At 42.9% G+C, this 17129-nt stretch overlaps 1 protein-coding gene across 4 annotated transcripts in view; it reads left to right on the top strand.

The window, feature by feature from the left end:
* The window catches only part of APP (amyloid beta precursor protein), a 413913-nt gene that overhangs the window by 247607 nt on the left and 149177 nt on the right, over positions 1–17129 (top strand). For all 4 annotated transcript variants that reach the window (XM_082247698.1, XM_082247697.1, XM_082247700.1 and 1 more), the window contains exon 4: positions 8034–8146. In XM_082247698.1, coding sequence (XP_082103824.1) covers positions 8034–8146 — 113 coding nt within the window. The remainder of the gene's footprint in view (positions 1–8033; positions 8147–17129) is intronic.

The following is a 17129-nucleotide window of genomic DNA, read 5'->3' as shown; positions in this document are numbered from 1 at the left end:
TTCCCCAGAGATTTTGGTCCATAGTGACATGATAGCATCAGGCAGTTGCTGCAGATTTGTCGGCTGCACATCCATGATGCCAATCTCCCATTCCACCACATTCCAAAGGTGCTCTACTGGATAGAGATGTGGTGACTGTGGAGGCCATTGGAGTACAGTGACCTCATTGTCATGTTAAAGATAGCAGCGGGTGAGGATTTGAGCTTTGTGACATGGTGCATTATCCTGCTGGAAGGAGCCATCAGAAGATGGGTACACTGTAGTCATAAAGGGATGGACATTTAAAGCAACAATACTGAGGTAGACCGTGGTGTTTATACAATGCTCAATTGGTACTAAGGTGCCCAAAGTGTCCCAAGAATATATCCCTGACACCATTATACCACCACCATCAGCATGTACCATTGATAGAAGGCAGGATGAAATCAATGCTTTCATATTTACCCCAAATTCTGACCCTACCACCTGAATGTCACTGCTGAAGTTGAGACTCCATCAGACCAGGCAACATTTTTCTAATCTTCTATTGTCCAATTTTGGTGAGCCTGTGCAAATTGTAGCCTCGATTTCCTGTTCTTAGCTGACAGGAGTGGCACCAGGTGTGGTCTTCTTCTGCTGTAGCCCATCTGCTTCAAGGTTTGATGTGTTGTACGTTCAGAAATGGTATTCTGCATACCTTGGTTGTAACAAGTGGTTATTTGAGTTACTGTTGACTTTTTATTATCTCAAACCAGTTTGCCCATTCTCCTCTGACATCAACAAGGCATTTTTGGAAATCAAAGGAGGAACAGGTGTATCCAAGCAATTGGCATGAATTTAAGAATATATAGAACTTTGGTAATGAGCCAAAGGGGGGTGTGCTAATAAATATATGAAATTTATCATGTGTCTATAATGAAATAAAGTGCTCAGATGGCAAAAAATAAACCTTAATAATGATGATAAGTTATTAAAAAAGCAAGAACCCTCAAGAAGTGCAAAAAATGCATAACATGAATCAAAAAAAGTGTCACTATATAGTGACTAGTGCAAAAACCGTGACTTAATGTGAATTTCTACATAAAAAAGTAGAATAAATAAAAAAATATTAAAAATGTATGAAATTGTAAATGCTATACATAAAAAATATATAAACCGCTGAAGCTAATTCTTAGGATCAAAAATTCATGTGAGCCTGTAAACTCATACAAAAGTCCATAAGGTGATAAAGTGCAGAAAATCAGTGCCAATGATTTGCAATCTTCAGAGATCAACCATGACAGTGGGTATAATAGTGCTCCCCCTCTCTCCAAGGTCCACACTTACCAGAAAAAGGAACCCCTGCAGGGGTCATAGGCATCATTCACAAAGCTGTAAAAATCCTCTTCTTATATAAATGCCCAATGATAGAGACCTCTTAACATGGACAGACACCAGCTAGACCACAATCTCTTAGTGCACTCAGTTCCAGTATATTACCACAGGTATAAAAGGATGGAAAGCGGTATCTCATAGTGTGAATCCATAATAATAAAAAAAAAAGTAATACTCAGAAACAAACGAGAAAACAAAGAACTTGTATTTAAAATGCAGACACTGGTTCCGGAACGCAATGCGTTCCACGGACCGGAAGTGCAAAAGTGGAAATGACACTGTACGCGTTTCGTCGGTGTGAGGTCATCAGGAGCCATCTGCTGCGGCAATTTCCAAGTGGATCAGGCAGAGGGTGGTGCAGGCCTATTCTGTTAGAGGGTCAGATTCCTCCTTTCCCTGTCAAGGCGCATCCTACGTGGTCGTTTGTACACACATTTACAAAGTTTTATAAAATAGATGTACTTGCATCTTCGAATGAGGCCACAAAGTTTGGCAGGCTGCATTTGCAGAGGCTCCCGCCTTTTAAGGGTGTAATATTTTCCTGGTGGTGAGCTCCAGCTGTTCCTGGTTGAGCTCCTGTTTTTACCTTGTTGGTTATGTTTAGCCTTGTTGAGAATTATACTTATTGCTGTGTCCCCCCATGTTGATACTGCTTTGGGACATCCCAATGGTCTAGAAGACATGGAACTGTGTCCGTCAGTGAACGAAAGAGAAAACTGGATTTTTGTCTTACCGTAGAATCCTTTTCTCTGAGGTTCACTGACGGACACAGTACCCGCCCCTCTGTTGGGTTGAGTTATGTATTATTCTGACACTGCTTGTTACAAACTGAAGTCCTATAGCAGGAAGTGATGGTATACCCCCTGGGACTGCTTCAGAGGCGTAGCCAAAATTGTTTCCACCTAGTCCTATTCCTGAAGAGAGAGCAGCATAAGCCCAATGGTCTAGAAGACATGGAGCTGTGTCCGTCAGTGAACCTCAGAGAAAAGGATTTTACAGTAAGACAAAAATCCAGTTTTTTTTTAACAAGGCATTTTTATCCACACAACTGATGGTCACTGGATATTTTCTCTTTTTCAGACCATTCTCTGTAAACCCTAAAGATGGTTGTGTGTGAAAATCCCAGTAGATCAGTGGTTTTAGAAATACTCAGACCGTCTGACACCAACAATCATTCAACGTTCAAAGTCACTTAAATCCCCTTTCTTCCCCATTCTGATGCTCGATTTGAAATTCAAGTAATCTTCACCGCATCTAGACGCCTACATTTATTGAGTTGCTACCATGTGATTGGCTGATTAAGAAATTTCTGTTACCATGCAATTGAACAGGCCAGTGTAGAGTAAAGCTTGGGCCACATAAGGCTACCCTGAGAATGGTGATGAACTTTACTGACTATTGGAAACACTCTTTGTCACATGCAGCAAGTTTCCAATTTGTTTAAAATCCAGTTGAGCCAATCCTCCCCTTTTCTCCTTCAGAAGACAGGCAGTAATTGGCAGCAGGATTAGTGCTGAGCTGAATAAACAGTACAAGCTGCTGAAGATACTAGCATGGCTCATCTTTCTTGGTAGACACTTACCCATCTCTTGAAGATTATATAGTTGCCAGTGGTATCCAACTTTCCAAACCTGTCCTAGACTCAGGAAAGCATTTTGTTAAAATCCAAGAATTTGCAGCTAATATTGGAGATGTCAAGTGATCGGCCATATATATTTGCCAAGTGTGAGATGACTATGAATGTGGGACATAAGCAAAATGTCTGAGAAACACAAACTTAAATCTATACTGACAAACCAGGTATGCCACCCTAATCTTTGTCACTATGACACTTGCCTGGAATGGTCAGATCTAATTTTCCTATTTCATGTAAAAACAAGCTTTACCTATGCAAAGACACTCCTACATACATCTAATTAAATGCAGAATGTAGTGGGTTTTAGAAATCACTTCAGTATTTGAAGAATGTTAAGCATTTTCTTATTCAGTGAAAATTATTTTTTTTCCCTTTTTAAAAGTTAACATATAGTATTTATTATAGCATGTCAGAAGTGGCAGTTCAGTAGCTCTATCCTCTTGCTTGCATTATAGTATATAAAAAGCTGTGACTGGTCACTGGTCTGAAACTTTGTAGACTTGTGGAATTATAATTGCAACTGTCTCTAAAAGATATTGCCAAGTTGACTTTGCAGCCCAGTACTCCATAGGGTACTGCGTTGATGATGTAGAAAACATCCTCTTCTCTGCCTGAGGCTGGCATAATGTTTACCAGATCACTGTAGCTCAATAAAATCTGACTCATGAGCTGGGAAGGGGAACAAGGATTTGGCCTTAAAGAATAATGGCCAGTCCATCCTGTCTTTAGTTTGACAGTTGTAATGGAGTTGCAGAGTTACTGAACCTGGTAGACATTGTCATCCCCCGGACTATGTAGAAATAATGGTGAACTGCAGAGTGAGGGGGAAGGTACAATAATGATTTCTCATCTTCATGTACACTTATCTTTGGAACAAGATAATGCAGTGATCATCAGTTTATAATTGTGCTAATAAGTTTACATATCCAGAGTAGAATATGATAATGTGCATAATTTTTAAGAAAACAAGTGATTTAACCAAACCAATTTCTTGTATTTTTAATGTGATTCAATTTTGTTATTCGGCATCACAGTGTAGCGCACTCAATAAACAAACTGTAGCAATAAAGGGAAATAAAAAAATTGTCCCATTCAAAAGTTTGCATATTTTTTAATCTTAATATTGTGTATTGCCTCCTTTTATGTTTTTTTCTTTTGCAATAGTTGTAAATAAGACCCTTTATTTTCTCATGTGGTGTAAAGCTGTCCGTTCTTCTCCGTAAAAAGTCTCCAGGTCCTCCAAATTCCGTGGTTGTCTAGCATAGTTGTAAATAAGGCCCTTTATTTTCTCATGTGGTGTAAAGCTGTCCATTCTTCTCCGTAAAAAGTCTCCAGGTCCTCCAAATTCCGTGGTTGTCTAGCATAGTTGTAAATAAGGCCCTTTATTTTCTAATGTGGTGTAAAGCTGTCCATTCTTCTCCGTAAAAAGTCTCCAGGTCCTCCAAATTCCGTGGTTGTCTAGCATAAACTGCATATTTTGATATCTACCAAAGTGATTCAGAAATGTCAATGTTCTCTACAGAGTGCATATAAACTACACAGCCATAATACTAAGACAAGACCTGAGCATGAAAACCTGTCCTATAATGAGCAAAATGTCATCCAAGTAGGGACATTTTAACAAAGGGGTGTTGGTAACATAACCAAGAAGTGAACCAATAAATGTACGTGAGATATGAGGAAATTTATATAGATATAAAAGGTTTGAGGCGGTAGAGGTTGAGGAAGGAATAGATCCAAAAATGGAGCAGTCCCAATGGTCCCACACTTTTATAAACTGACCTTAGTAATCAGCTCATTACTCGCACCTCAGCTATGGAAGTAAAAAGTTGGTTCTAAGAATGGAAAGATTTCCAGTAATGGGGAATTAATCCCAGCAGTCAAAATATGAGTACTAAGTTTCTTTTAGAGTTTCTAGAAATATCAGTAAACGGGCAATCCCAGGAGAATAGTGCAGAGGGTCAAGTGGCAAAGCAACCTTCAGGACCCATTACCGAATCCCCTGAACCTGTGGAGAGAACCAGAAAATGTAGGCCAATGGCCCAGTATGCTGCTATTTCTTTAATGTTTGTAAGAACCCCTAGTTCATTGCCATCCCTGGACCAAAGTCAATCTGACTCCATAATGTGAAAGCATTCAGAGTAGTATAGTGGCATAGGACCATTTTACACCACTGACTGCTTTGGACCATGCTCTGTTCCGCTGTGCCCTCTTGTCCCCAAATTTAGACCTGATTTGGAAGATTTTTTTTAAACTAAAACTTTTATCAAAGTCCTTTAAAAATATTTGTGGGTTAGCAGCACTCTAGAACAAAATCATAAGCTTTTTTTCCCTTTCTTAAGTATCAAACCACGTCTCTTGAGGTCTCAGTTAGGTCATAGCCACTCTCTGTAAACTTTGTTCTGCTTTTATGATAGAACCACCTGTGCTGAAAACACATCTATTATTTCAGATTTAAGTGTTGAAGTGGTGGCCGCGCCATGTTTCGTCACAGCAGGGTGTCGCATATCTTGTGTTTAGCAATCTGCCAGCAATCCCATCTTTCCTCCGAATTCACTTCCCGCTATGAAGCTGAATTGCTGAACTGACGATGTTAACAGATTCTTGACAGCAGTTTTTGACAAGTTGTACACTGGGTGTACTCAAGCTTCGGTGAAGGCCCACATTGTATATGCGTCCTTAGATTACCTCATTGTCAGGCAAGCAAACAGTTGTAAAAAAAAGTTAGTGCACCCACAGTCATTTTTGTTTTGATTCCTTCATGGGTTACTGCTAAAGTATAAACCTGTCTTATGCAGGCCATACATGGGTTGAATTCTGAATGTGTTTTATTTAGAAAATCAGAAATGTTGTGTGTTTTGTGATCCGATGGTGCCACCATTGGTTTTCAAAATTCGACCAACCAAGGCTTCAATTTCTGCTCATGTTGCTACAGCAAAGAATTTTCATGGCCTGGAATCTTTTCTTTCCAGGCCACAGCTCATGCACATTTAATTTTCAGTTATATTTCTCACATAGTTCTCCCATCATTGATCAGAAATGAATTTGCTTTTCAAAACCTTTCCCAACATGTGGCCACAAAAATATTGCCCATTGCTGTGGCCTACTAATGGTGCGAAATTTACACAAAAATTCTTAGGATGTTCAGAACAAAATTCTTTTGGAATTTGATGCTTTAATGGCCAGTTTTAATCTAAGTCACAAGACAATCTTCTACAAAACCCAGGGAATTATTTGTCTGCCCATTCAATCCTGAGATTTACATTGCTGCAGATAGGTAGCACGTTTAGGTATTTCCATCCCCAGCTGGTGATTGGACAGTGAATAAAGTAGTACTCTAATAAGCAACTCTCTGCTGCTCTGCTCTCTTCTCATATCAACGGTGTCTTGCACTGCATCACAAGGGTTTGACTCTGTGCCATTCTAATGCTAGCCATACACTAGCCGAAAAATTGTTCGAAAATCTGTCATTTGGTCCGATCGTTCGTTTTTCGTCCAGTTAATGGGCACAAATAGAAAATTGTTTTTAACTTTTCAGAGCCGAAAAATCGAAGGAACAGTTTGGAAAATTCTGCCAAACGAACGATAAATTGAAAGGTTAATGTGTTTCTCGGCCCAACTGTTTGCACTAGGCATATGTGACAAACGAAACGAAAAACGTCCATTTGACGATTTAGCGTTCAACATTGTCATTACATGTTGGCATAATTGTCTGCTCTCACGGACGATTTTTCATTTTTCGAAAAGGAGTTTGAACGATTTTTCGGCTAGTGTGTGGCCAGCTTAACTCTTCCAGTCTGAGCTGTACTTCATAGGGGATCACAAGAGGCAGATTTCATGCTTCAGTTAGGTACCTACATTGCTTGTGTTTTCAAAAAATACATTTAAGGATGTATTAAAATTTACAGAGCTGCATTCATATTTGTCTTGTGTATTTGCATTGAGTTTAGGTTTAACAACTACAGAAGTGTACATAAATGTATTTATTAAATATGCAACTTAAGAAATGTAGGTAACTGATAGAAGATCATGTGATCTCATATAATTAACTTGCAAAAAGAGAACCATTCCATTTGGGTTTTCCAGTGATGGTTGGTCTTTACCACTATGTCCTCGTCATAGTTGTTCTTCACCAAATCTTCAAGTCACGACTTTAGAGGTACAATATAGCTTTATCAAAGGAGAGAACCAGAAAAGAGTTTTTAAAGCTCATACGACTTAAAAGAATTTGCCAAAGAATTTCGAAAAAAAAAATGAATATCTTAAGTTTTTTATTTGCATGCTGTACAGTCCTTAGACAAGTGATGGAAAGTCCTTGGGTAACAGTCGTCAGATCTACAAGCCTGTTTTATATTGCTTGGTGACATTGGTGTTTTATATTTACCATACATTAACATACGAATACTGGTCGATGGCAATATTCATGGGGGGTTCTGCCACATGAAATCACTGATCCCCCAAAGGGCAAAGCATGGGTTATAGCCCACATACATCAAATAGGGAAAAGCACAGGCTTGCTTTGATATATGCAAAAGCAAGACTTTTCTATGTTTTTGATAAAATGCGGAATGTTTTAGAAAATCTTTAAAGTTTGTTTTGCTTCCTGTGTCCACGTTGGGGAGATTTATTCCTCCAGTTGTCCTGGTGACTATTATCATTAAGACAGAAAGTGTTGGAAAATCCAAAATGTTAGAATTGTCACCAAAGGAACAGGTTAGAGTAAATCTTCCAATGGGGACACCTGGTCTGTTCAACTGCCTAGGAGGGGAATTTCCCTCACTTCCTTTTGTGTCTCCAGGACAGAAAGTGATGGAATTCCCCATTACTGGACTACTGCATCTGCAAACATAAAGAAATGGGTATGCACACATTTTAGGTCAAATTTTGTAGTTATCCACATAAGGATGTTTACAACTCTGTATAATTTGAAATTATTTCTAAGTTAAGAGTTCTGTGAAATGTGTAGATGACCGGAATTTTTGAGACACAATGCTTCATATTATTTTAGGTTAACCTGTTTATGATTTGTTTTTGTTTTTTCTAGTTGGGGAATTCGTAAGCGATGCTCTTCTGGTACCAGATAAATGCCGATTCCTCCACCAGGAAAGAATGGATATTTGTGAGACTCATCTCCACTGGCACACAGTAGCCAAAGAGGTACTACAAATGTCTAACACTCCATTTAATGACCTGTTATATACCATATGTAGGTTTAGGTCAAGTAATCAGAAAATCATGGTGGAATTAACTTTATGCATATAGAAAAAAACAAAATAAATTTACTTGAATGCAGTCAACCGGAGCACACGTCACTGTTGATTACTATCTATTGTTGGTTTATTCCTCAATGAGGTGTATTTGATCAATTTTTTTGGAACCATCTGCTACTTAATCAGACAGGTCTTTATTCAAAAGTTGAAGTACCCCAGCTCCCAGATGGTATTTTAGTTAGTTTTTTTTTTTTTTTTATATATATACGTTTTGAGTTCAGAAGCCCTTTTGCATGTCAAAATCAAATTTGTTACAAGACAACCCTGGGTTCTCACACCTAAGGTTACATAAACCTTTACAATGATTAATAAGCAACTGGACGGTTAATGGAAGCAGAGAAGAGCATGAGATAAACACAATATCAACACATTTAAAGAGACAATTTTTTACAATTATTTTAATAATTTAAATGGTTATAAATTAAATGTAGTAAAAATATATAATACTGTTAATACGGTATGCTTAGGGGGATGAGTTCTGACTTTTTCTTCTCAGAAGTTAAAATATAAATAAAACCAAAATAATAAATATTGTAAATTATAATGTTTATGTGTGTGTGTTTTGTTTCCAGGGCCCTCAATCTTGAAGATTACAGGGCTTTCCTGATACTCATTCATAGAGTGAGCACTTCATTCATGTCAGTTGGTTGGCCAAGATTTTTGTAAACACAGCAAGCATGCATTGGACCATGATCCCTGCAGATTAGTATACTTGCCGCTTGTTTATCTCTGCTATCCCATTCAGGATTGCTTTATTTAGGCTCATACACAGCAATAAATACTTACCTTTCCTTTGCTCCCTTGCCGCTGCATTCATCGTTGTGATCGAAAGGTTATATCTGGTACACCTTGGTATGGAGGAACATGTGATCAGCAGTGGGACTATCAGTATTTCCATTTGGGGATTCTATAAAACAGTGTAAACTATGACTTTTGTGAGTTCAGCAGGAACCAGATGAATTTTGATTCATGTTTGTCCGTCCCACCTCAACAGAAGTCAATTGGGAATGTTGATCAGCAGCTTCAGCTACTGATCAGTGTATTCTGACAGTGGTGAGTCCCACCCACCGTCTTGCTTGTGTAGATGAGGTGTTTTATTTTTTTTTTCAAAATTGAAAACTCTGCCGGCTTTGGCAGCTGCAGCTTAACCCTCCTCTTGTGTTAGGGTCAAAACTGACCCGTTTTCAGGTTTTGAATGTCTATAAGTATCACATAAATTTGTTTATTGCATCAAGATTTTTTTACTTTGTCAGGAACCTCTATTTAAACAATGTAATAGAAAAATAATCCTTTTCACTAAATTATAAAATACTGTGGTGAAAATTAAGACATTCATGGTGTTTGGGTCAATTCTGACCCAGTTATAATATAGGATGTTAGGACACTAATAAGTTCCAAAACTGAAATCATAAACACTCTCTCTGCTTAGTAACAGTGACAGCCAATCCCCTCTCAACCCTGTGAGCTGTAGTTAGGGAGGGGCCTATCTCTTTTCCTGCTTGTCTGCTTCTCCCAATAAAGTGAAGAAACATAGAACAAATTAATTTCAGAGTTGCTGACTTTATTTTACCATTATTTAAATTTGACAATGAGAGGTATGCTATCAAAAGAAAGGTCTAGGGGTCACACCAAAAATATTAAAACCAATCTTTTCAAGGATAAAGAAGCCTAACAAGGTAACCAAGAGGTAAGAAACAAATTTGATGATAAATAATTATTCAGAGGGTATTTTATGGCTGATTTAAAACACGGGTCAAAACTGACCCTAACATCATGGATAGTAACGGAATTCTAACATAAGAGGAGGGTTAACATTGCATGCTATTGCTAAGTCTATCTTCTACTAAGACCCCCAGATCTTTCTCCGTTTTTGATACCCCCAGAGGTCCCCCTCCCCTGCGTGTATTTTGCTTTTATGTTATTGGTCCCTAATACCTTGCACTTATCCACATTAAAACTCATTTGCCATGTAGTTGTATTTTGTTCAGGTCGTTCTGTAAGATTTCTGCCTCACAATGTGAAGTTATTGCCCTGCTCAATTTTGTGTCATCTGCAAAAACTGAGATCGAGCTACTGACCCCGTCCTCAATGCGATTTAGGAATAAATTGAACAAAATTTGCCCCAGGACTGAGCCTTGGGGGACCCCACTTACCATCCCAGACCAGGCCAAGTATGCGTTGTTTATTACCACCCTTTGCACAAGCCCCCTTTAACCAGTTCCTTATCCAAGAGCAAACCTTATGGTCGATGCCTATCGCCCTTCATTTTTAAATCAAGCATTTGTGGGGAACTGTATCAAACGCCTTAGCAAAATCCAGGTACACCACATCCACAGGTCTCCCACTGTCTAGCTCACAACTAACCTCCTCGTAGAATGTTAACAGATTGGTTTGACACGAATGCCCCTTTGTAAACCCGTGCTGATTACTGCTGATATTGACTTTAGCAAACTCTTGGATATAGTCCCTTATCATCCCCTCCAGAAGTTTACATACTATTGACGTCAGGCTGACCGGCCTATAATTTCCCAGGATATGCCTTTGCCCTTTTTTGAATATCGGTATCAAGTTAGCTTTTCTCCAGTCACCTGGTACATTTTCTGTCATAATACTGTCAGCAAAGCTCAGGAACAGCAGTCTAGAAATAACCTTACTGAGTTCTTTAAGTACTCTCAGATGTACACCATCCGGGCCTGGTGATTTACTTGCGTTAATTTTATCCAGCCTTTCCCTGATTTCACCCTCTGTTAGCCATAGTGGCAAGTCCTGTGAAGTACTGCTAACCATACAGTGGTGGTCAATGTACCCCTCCTTTTCTTGTGTAAAGACTGAGGAGAAAAAATCATTAAGCACAGTTGCCTTTTCTCTTGCGTCCTCTAACACGCGCCGCCCATTCATACAGTCTTCACGATTGGGTATTGGCCTTCTCCGCAGGAGCAAGCTAGGCAGTAGTTTTGTTAATACAACAAACATTAACATATAGACACACCCACAGGGCGCCGTCCCTCTGGCCTATATCCTCCAGCCAGTACCACTCTAATCCAGTTCTTTGCTGCCTAGCGTCAGGAGTAGGCTAGGTTTTCCCTGCTGGGACCTACTGTCTCAGTTTTTTTCTTGTTTTATTTCTGAAAAGTGTTTTTTCTTTTAAGAATAGCTTTTTATTTTTTCTCACCTATGCTAGTTAGTCAGAATTTGAAGGACTACAAGCGTCAGCAGAACTGGGCCTCGTACTGGTTAATATAGAACATTATGGAGTCCCAGTCTGCCATCGAGCATCGCAGGCTTTTGGTACGCCCAGGCCTCGCAACGACAGTGCCCCTAGAAGCGGGGACGAGCCTGCAAAGTTTTTCTATCTTCGCTGGGATGTCTCAACGTCGGAACGCCCGGGGTTGATAGCATCCTTCCTGGCTGACGGCACCCCCATCCAGGTGGGAGATCTCCCATGTCTGAGCGGTGCCCACGTTCGCGGTATGGTGAGTATTACTACCCCTCTGTCCCTGGGAACAGGTTTTTGAGGGGGTATTGAGTAGGCCCACTCTGGGTATGGTGGTACATGTAAAGTTTGCTGTAATATCCCCCTCATGGGCGTGGGATGGCCCCCTGTGTCTTACCTTCCCTGCCCCTGAGGTGCAGACCATCATACAGGGGGGTGTGGGTGCTTCCTTCTCCCTGGGGGTGCTCTGTGCAGATCCCGGTGGGGGCCAGTGCGGGCGTTTTCTCAACGTTTGGCGCTGTTACGCCCGGCTGCCATGTTTGGTAAGGACTGGCTGTTTGGCCTCAGAGTGAGGGCAGTGGCCATTTTCCATCATCATTGCCAGCACCAATCGGGCGCCAACTTTAGTTTGGGCGAATGTCCTGTCTGGGCAGTGGCCATTTTCTAAGTGCTTTTCCTCCATTTGACTCTATCAGGCACCATTTTTTTGGCTCAGGGCTGGCTTTTGCCTCTAGGGGAGTGAAGTCACTTCCTCTTTATAATCATATATAAGTATAGGGACACTGTGGGGGGATTTTACTGGTTTTCTCTGGCTATATTTCGGCTAGCACTCTTTTGTCAGTTTAGCTTTAGTTAAGAGAAGGGTCTCCACCTGTAGTGCAGTTTGCGATAGGGGTCCGCGGGAACCGCTGTTTTAAAGGGCCAGTGTAATTTTTTTTTGCACTTTGCTAAAAAGGAGTCCCAGGATAACAAATTCCCCACAGACCTAGTTGGTGGTTTAGATACTCCTGATCCCACTTCCTTAGCCTCTTTATCTGCTGCACTTGCGACTTTAGCGTCAAAAGTTGATCTGCTGATGTCTGACAGAGTTACAAAGAAACGGCCTATGCCCTCTGTCTTCTGACTCAGAGCCTGAATTGGTTGCCACGGACGACGTCCCCCTTGAGGGGTCCCCTTTTTCTCAGTCAGATGTGGAGGAGGAGGATTCTTCCTCTGGGATAGCACGTGACCGCGCTGCGGTAGACGCACTTATTAGTTCCGTTAAGGAGACTTTAAATCTTGATGATGAGCCCTCCATGGCAGGTAAGCGGGTTTCCTTCGGGATCTGCAAGGCCCTGAAGTCGGGTCAGGTTTTTCCTTATTCCGAGGAGTTTTAGGTAACGGTAAATGACCAATGGAGTCGCATTTAAGCAGACGCTGGTAGTAACTAAGAGATTTATGTACCGTTATCCCTTTGCGGATTCGGTTGATACTCGCTGGACTGTGGTTCCTAAAGTGGACCACACTGTTTCCAGACTTAATAAATCCACCTTGATGCCCGTGGAAGACTCCCCGGCAGACAGACGGGTGGAAACACTTTCCCGCAACATGTATATGGTGGCGGGTTCCCTGCTGAAACCGGTTTTCGCCTCAGTGATGGTCTTTTAGACTTTGCAGAATGGGCCAAGGTGCTTAGGCGCACTCTGGTAGCAGAGTCGGTTTCTGCTGCTGCGCTGGACATGTTGGATCAAATGGCACAGGCCTTGATGTACCTGTGTGATGCGGCTTTGGACGAGGCTCCTTTGGTCGCATGTCTATCTGCGGTCAGGATTGCAATCCGCCGCATTATTTGGCTGAAAAGCTGGTCGGCCGACCACTCTTCTAAGAAGACAGTTTTTGACATCCCTTATGCGGGGGATTGTCTTTTTGGCGACTCTCTGGATGAGCTGATCAAGGGGCTTACTTGGGGGTAAGAGTACTCTTGCCTCAAGTCTTGAAACGTAAATCTCCCTACGCTAAGCGGGGTCCCTCATTTAAGAATAACCAGGGGTCTTTTCGTGCCTTTGGGGCACAGGAAGAGCGTACGTCATTCAAGACCTTCGGTGGTAACAAGAAATTTTGGGCAGGTAAGCCCAAAACGGGTCAAGCTGGGCAAGTAACCCAGTCCACCCCTTTCTGAAGGGACGTCCTCACCCGTATTGGGTGGGGGGACGTCTGCATTGTTTTCCCGAGCCCTGGCTGTCCGACATTCAGGACAGGTGGGTTCACAAGCTCATTTGTTCAGGGTACAAGATCGAGTTCCGATCTCGCCCGCAGACAGATTCTTTCCATCAAATCTCCATCTGACTCCCGATCATTTCCGGTATCTACAACGGGCGGTTCAAAATCTTCTCACCCAAGGGGTCATCGTGCCGGTCCCTCCGCGGGACAGGTTTCGGGGGTTTTACTCCAATCTGTTCACAGTGCCTAGAAAAGAGGGCAAGGTGCGTCGGATTTTGGACCTTAAGTTACTGAATCGTTTTGTGCGGGTACAGAAGTTCCGGATGGAATCAATCCGGTCGGTGGTGGCATCTCTGAGTCCAGGGAAATTCATGGCCTCCATCGACCTAAAAGATGCATATCTGCACATCCCTTTTTACAAGGGTCATCAGCGGGATCTCCGCTTTGCAATCGCAGAGGAGCATTACCAGTTTGTGGCGTTGCCCTTTGGTCTCGCTTCGTCTCCAAGGGTGTTCACCAAGGCTTTGGCTCCTGTGTTGGCTCTGCTACGGGGCAGAGATCCTTACCAGGTTGGACAGGCATCCTCAGTCTTGGACAGAAGGATTTCTCTAAGCCACCAGGTAAGATTGGATCTTTTGTGGTGGCTCCAGTCACCGATTCTGATACAAGGTCCTTACGGCCGTTATTGTGGACGGGGCTCTCCATGGATGCCAGCCTGTCGGGCTGGGGTGGAGTTCTGGACAATGTGGTCGGGGGAGGAGTTCTCCCTACCGATAAATGTCCTGGAGCTCCGGGCAATCAAGCTCTGTTTGTTCCGTTGGTCGGCTCGGATTCATGGCTGCCCTGTACGAGTGCAGATGGACAACGCCACAGCGGTGGCGTACATCAATCATCAGGGGGGCACCAGGAGTGCCCGAGCGGCCAGGGAAGTGGCCGAGATTTTGTCTTGGGCCAAATCGCGTGTTCTGGCGATTTCGGCCGTCCACATTCCAGGTGTGGAAAACTGGCAGGCGGACTATCTGAGTCGCCAGACCCTGGACCAGGGGTAATGGTCCTTACACCCGGAGGTGTTTCACCTGGGGGTCTCCGGAGGTGGATCTGTTTGCATCCCGTCTCAACAAAAAAGTGGAAAGGTTCGTGGCTCGATCTCGCGATCCTCTGGCGGACGCCTTGGACGCGTTAGTGGTGCCGTGGCATCGGTATCGGCTGATATATGCCTTTTCTCCAATTCGAATGTTGTCCAGTTTCCTCAGCAGGTTAGCCTCGGAATGGATGCTGGTGATTCTGGTAGCTCCAGACTGGCCGCGTCGGTCTTGGTACGCGGACATTATGCAGATGGTTGTCGAACCTCCCTGGCAGCTTCCACTAAGAAGCGATCTTCTGTCTCCGGGACCGATCTTCCATCCTGCTTTACAGTCGCTGGCTTTGACGGCTTGACTGTTGAAAGCCAAGTCTTGAGAGACAGGGGTACCCCGTCAGCTGCCATTCCTACCTTGCTCAAAGCTAGAAAAGCTTCCTCTGGGAAGATTTATCATCGCACCTGGAGGGCATATTTTGCCTGGTGTGAGTCACAAGGTCTCCACCCCCGCTCCATCCTACAGACTAAGGTGGATCAGCGCCTGGCGCTGACCACGATCAAAGGCCAATTGTTGGCCTTGGCTGTTCTTTTTCAGCGCCCTTTGGTGTCTAATTCCTTGATTCGCACCTTTATTCAGGGGGTGCATCATCTGGCTCCCCTGAGGAAGGCTCCCTTACCTCCCTGGGACCTGAATCTGGTTCTGTCTATTTTGCAACGACCTCCCTTTGAGAACATCAGAGAGATCCCTCTGCCTGTGTTGTCACAGAAAGTTGCCTTTCTAGTGGCAATCACATCTGCTCACAGAGTGTCTTGAGTTGGCGGCTCTGTCTTGCCGCTCCCCCTATCTGGTTGTTCATAGGGATAAAGTGGTCTTGCGACCAAATCAGTCTTTTCTTCCTAAGGTGGTTTCAACCTTCCACCTCAATGAGGATATTGTGTTGCCTTTGCTTTGTGAGAAGCCTAAGCATCCAAAGGATTTTGCCTTGCATTCCTTGGACGTGGTGCGGGCGATTAAGGTTTACCTTTCCGCCATGGACTCTTTCCGAAAGTCGGATTGTCTGTTTGTCCTTCCTGAAGGACCTCGGAAGGTTACAGCGGCGTCTGCGGCAACCATTTCCAAATGGATCAGACAGATGATTGAACAGGCCTATTCGATTAAGGGTCGGGTTCCTGCCTTCCCTGTTGAGGCGCACTCCACTAGAGCGGTTAGTGCGTCTTGGGCTTTTCGCCACCAGGCGTCGGTGACTCAGGTGTGCAAAGCGGCGACCTGGTCGTCTGTACACACCTTTTCTAAGTTTTACAAACTTGATGTGTTGGCATCCTCGGATGCTTCTTTTGGCCGGAAGGTTTTGAGTGCGGCAGTGGTTTAAAGAGACATGCTATTTTTTTAATGTCTCTTAGTCATGGGGTTTATTTCATTTTTTTCCTGGGTTAGCTCCTGTTGAGCTTTACTTACCCCACTGGTTCAGTTCAGTTTTTTCTCTGACCTGGGTGCTGCGTTGCCTATTTTAAGGTTGCGTCTTCCCACCCCTCACATCTACACTGCTTTGGGACGTCCCAATCGTGAAGACTGTATGAATGGGCAGCGACTGTCAGAGGACGTAAGAGAAAATAGAATTTTTATAAAATCTTACCGTAAAATTATTTTCTCTGAATCCTCTGACAGTCGCTGCCCCCGCCCCTCTCTTTGGGGTTGACCGTTTTTCATGGACTACTTGCTACATAACTGGATTAGAGTGGTACTGGCTGGAGGATATAGGCCAGAGGGATGGCCCCCTGTGGGTGTGTCTATATTTTAATGTTTGTTGTATTAACAAAATTGCTGCCTAACTTGCTCCTGCAGAGAAGGCCAATACCCAATCGTGAAGACTGTATGAATGGGCGGCGAATTTAGAGAAAATAGTTTTACGGTAAGATTTGTAACCATCCTCCCATCATCGTTAATTATTTGTGCAACATGTTCTGACCTCGTTTTTTTGCTGTTGATATATTTAAAGAATTTCTTAGGGTTCTTTTTACTATCCTCCGCTATTTGTCTCTCGAAGTTGATTTTAGCCATTTTGATTTCGTATTTACATTTCTTATTTAATTCCTTGTATAGCTTGAAAGCCGATAACGTCCCCTCCGATTTCTTGAAGGCCATTTTTTTTTTTTTAGGGGGAGGGCGTCTGCTCCAGCACTGCCAACCCTGACCTGATATCCCCATCATCATGCAACTTGGCATATTTGTTGGGGTGTAACAACTAAGGACTGGCCTCCCTAGTGCTCTTTCCTCTACCCCTCCTGTCACCCAACTGCCTACCTCTGGTGCCTGCGTCTCCACCCTCCTCTATGCCGGCCCCTGCCAGCACCTGATGGGGTAATGTCCAAGCTCCTTTC

Source organism: Pelophylax lessonae (genome assembly GCF_965119305.1).
Source record: "Pelophylax lessonae genome assembly, chromosome: 2".
Taxonomy (NCBI): Eukaryota; Metazoa; Chordata; class Amphibia; order Anura; family Ranidae; genus Pelophylax; species Pelophylax lessonae.
This window is presented reverse-complemented; position numbering and strand designations above follow the sequence as displayed.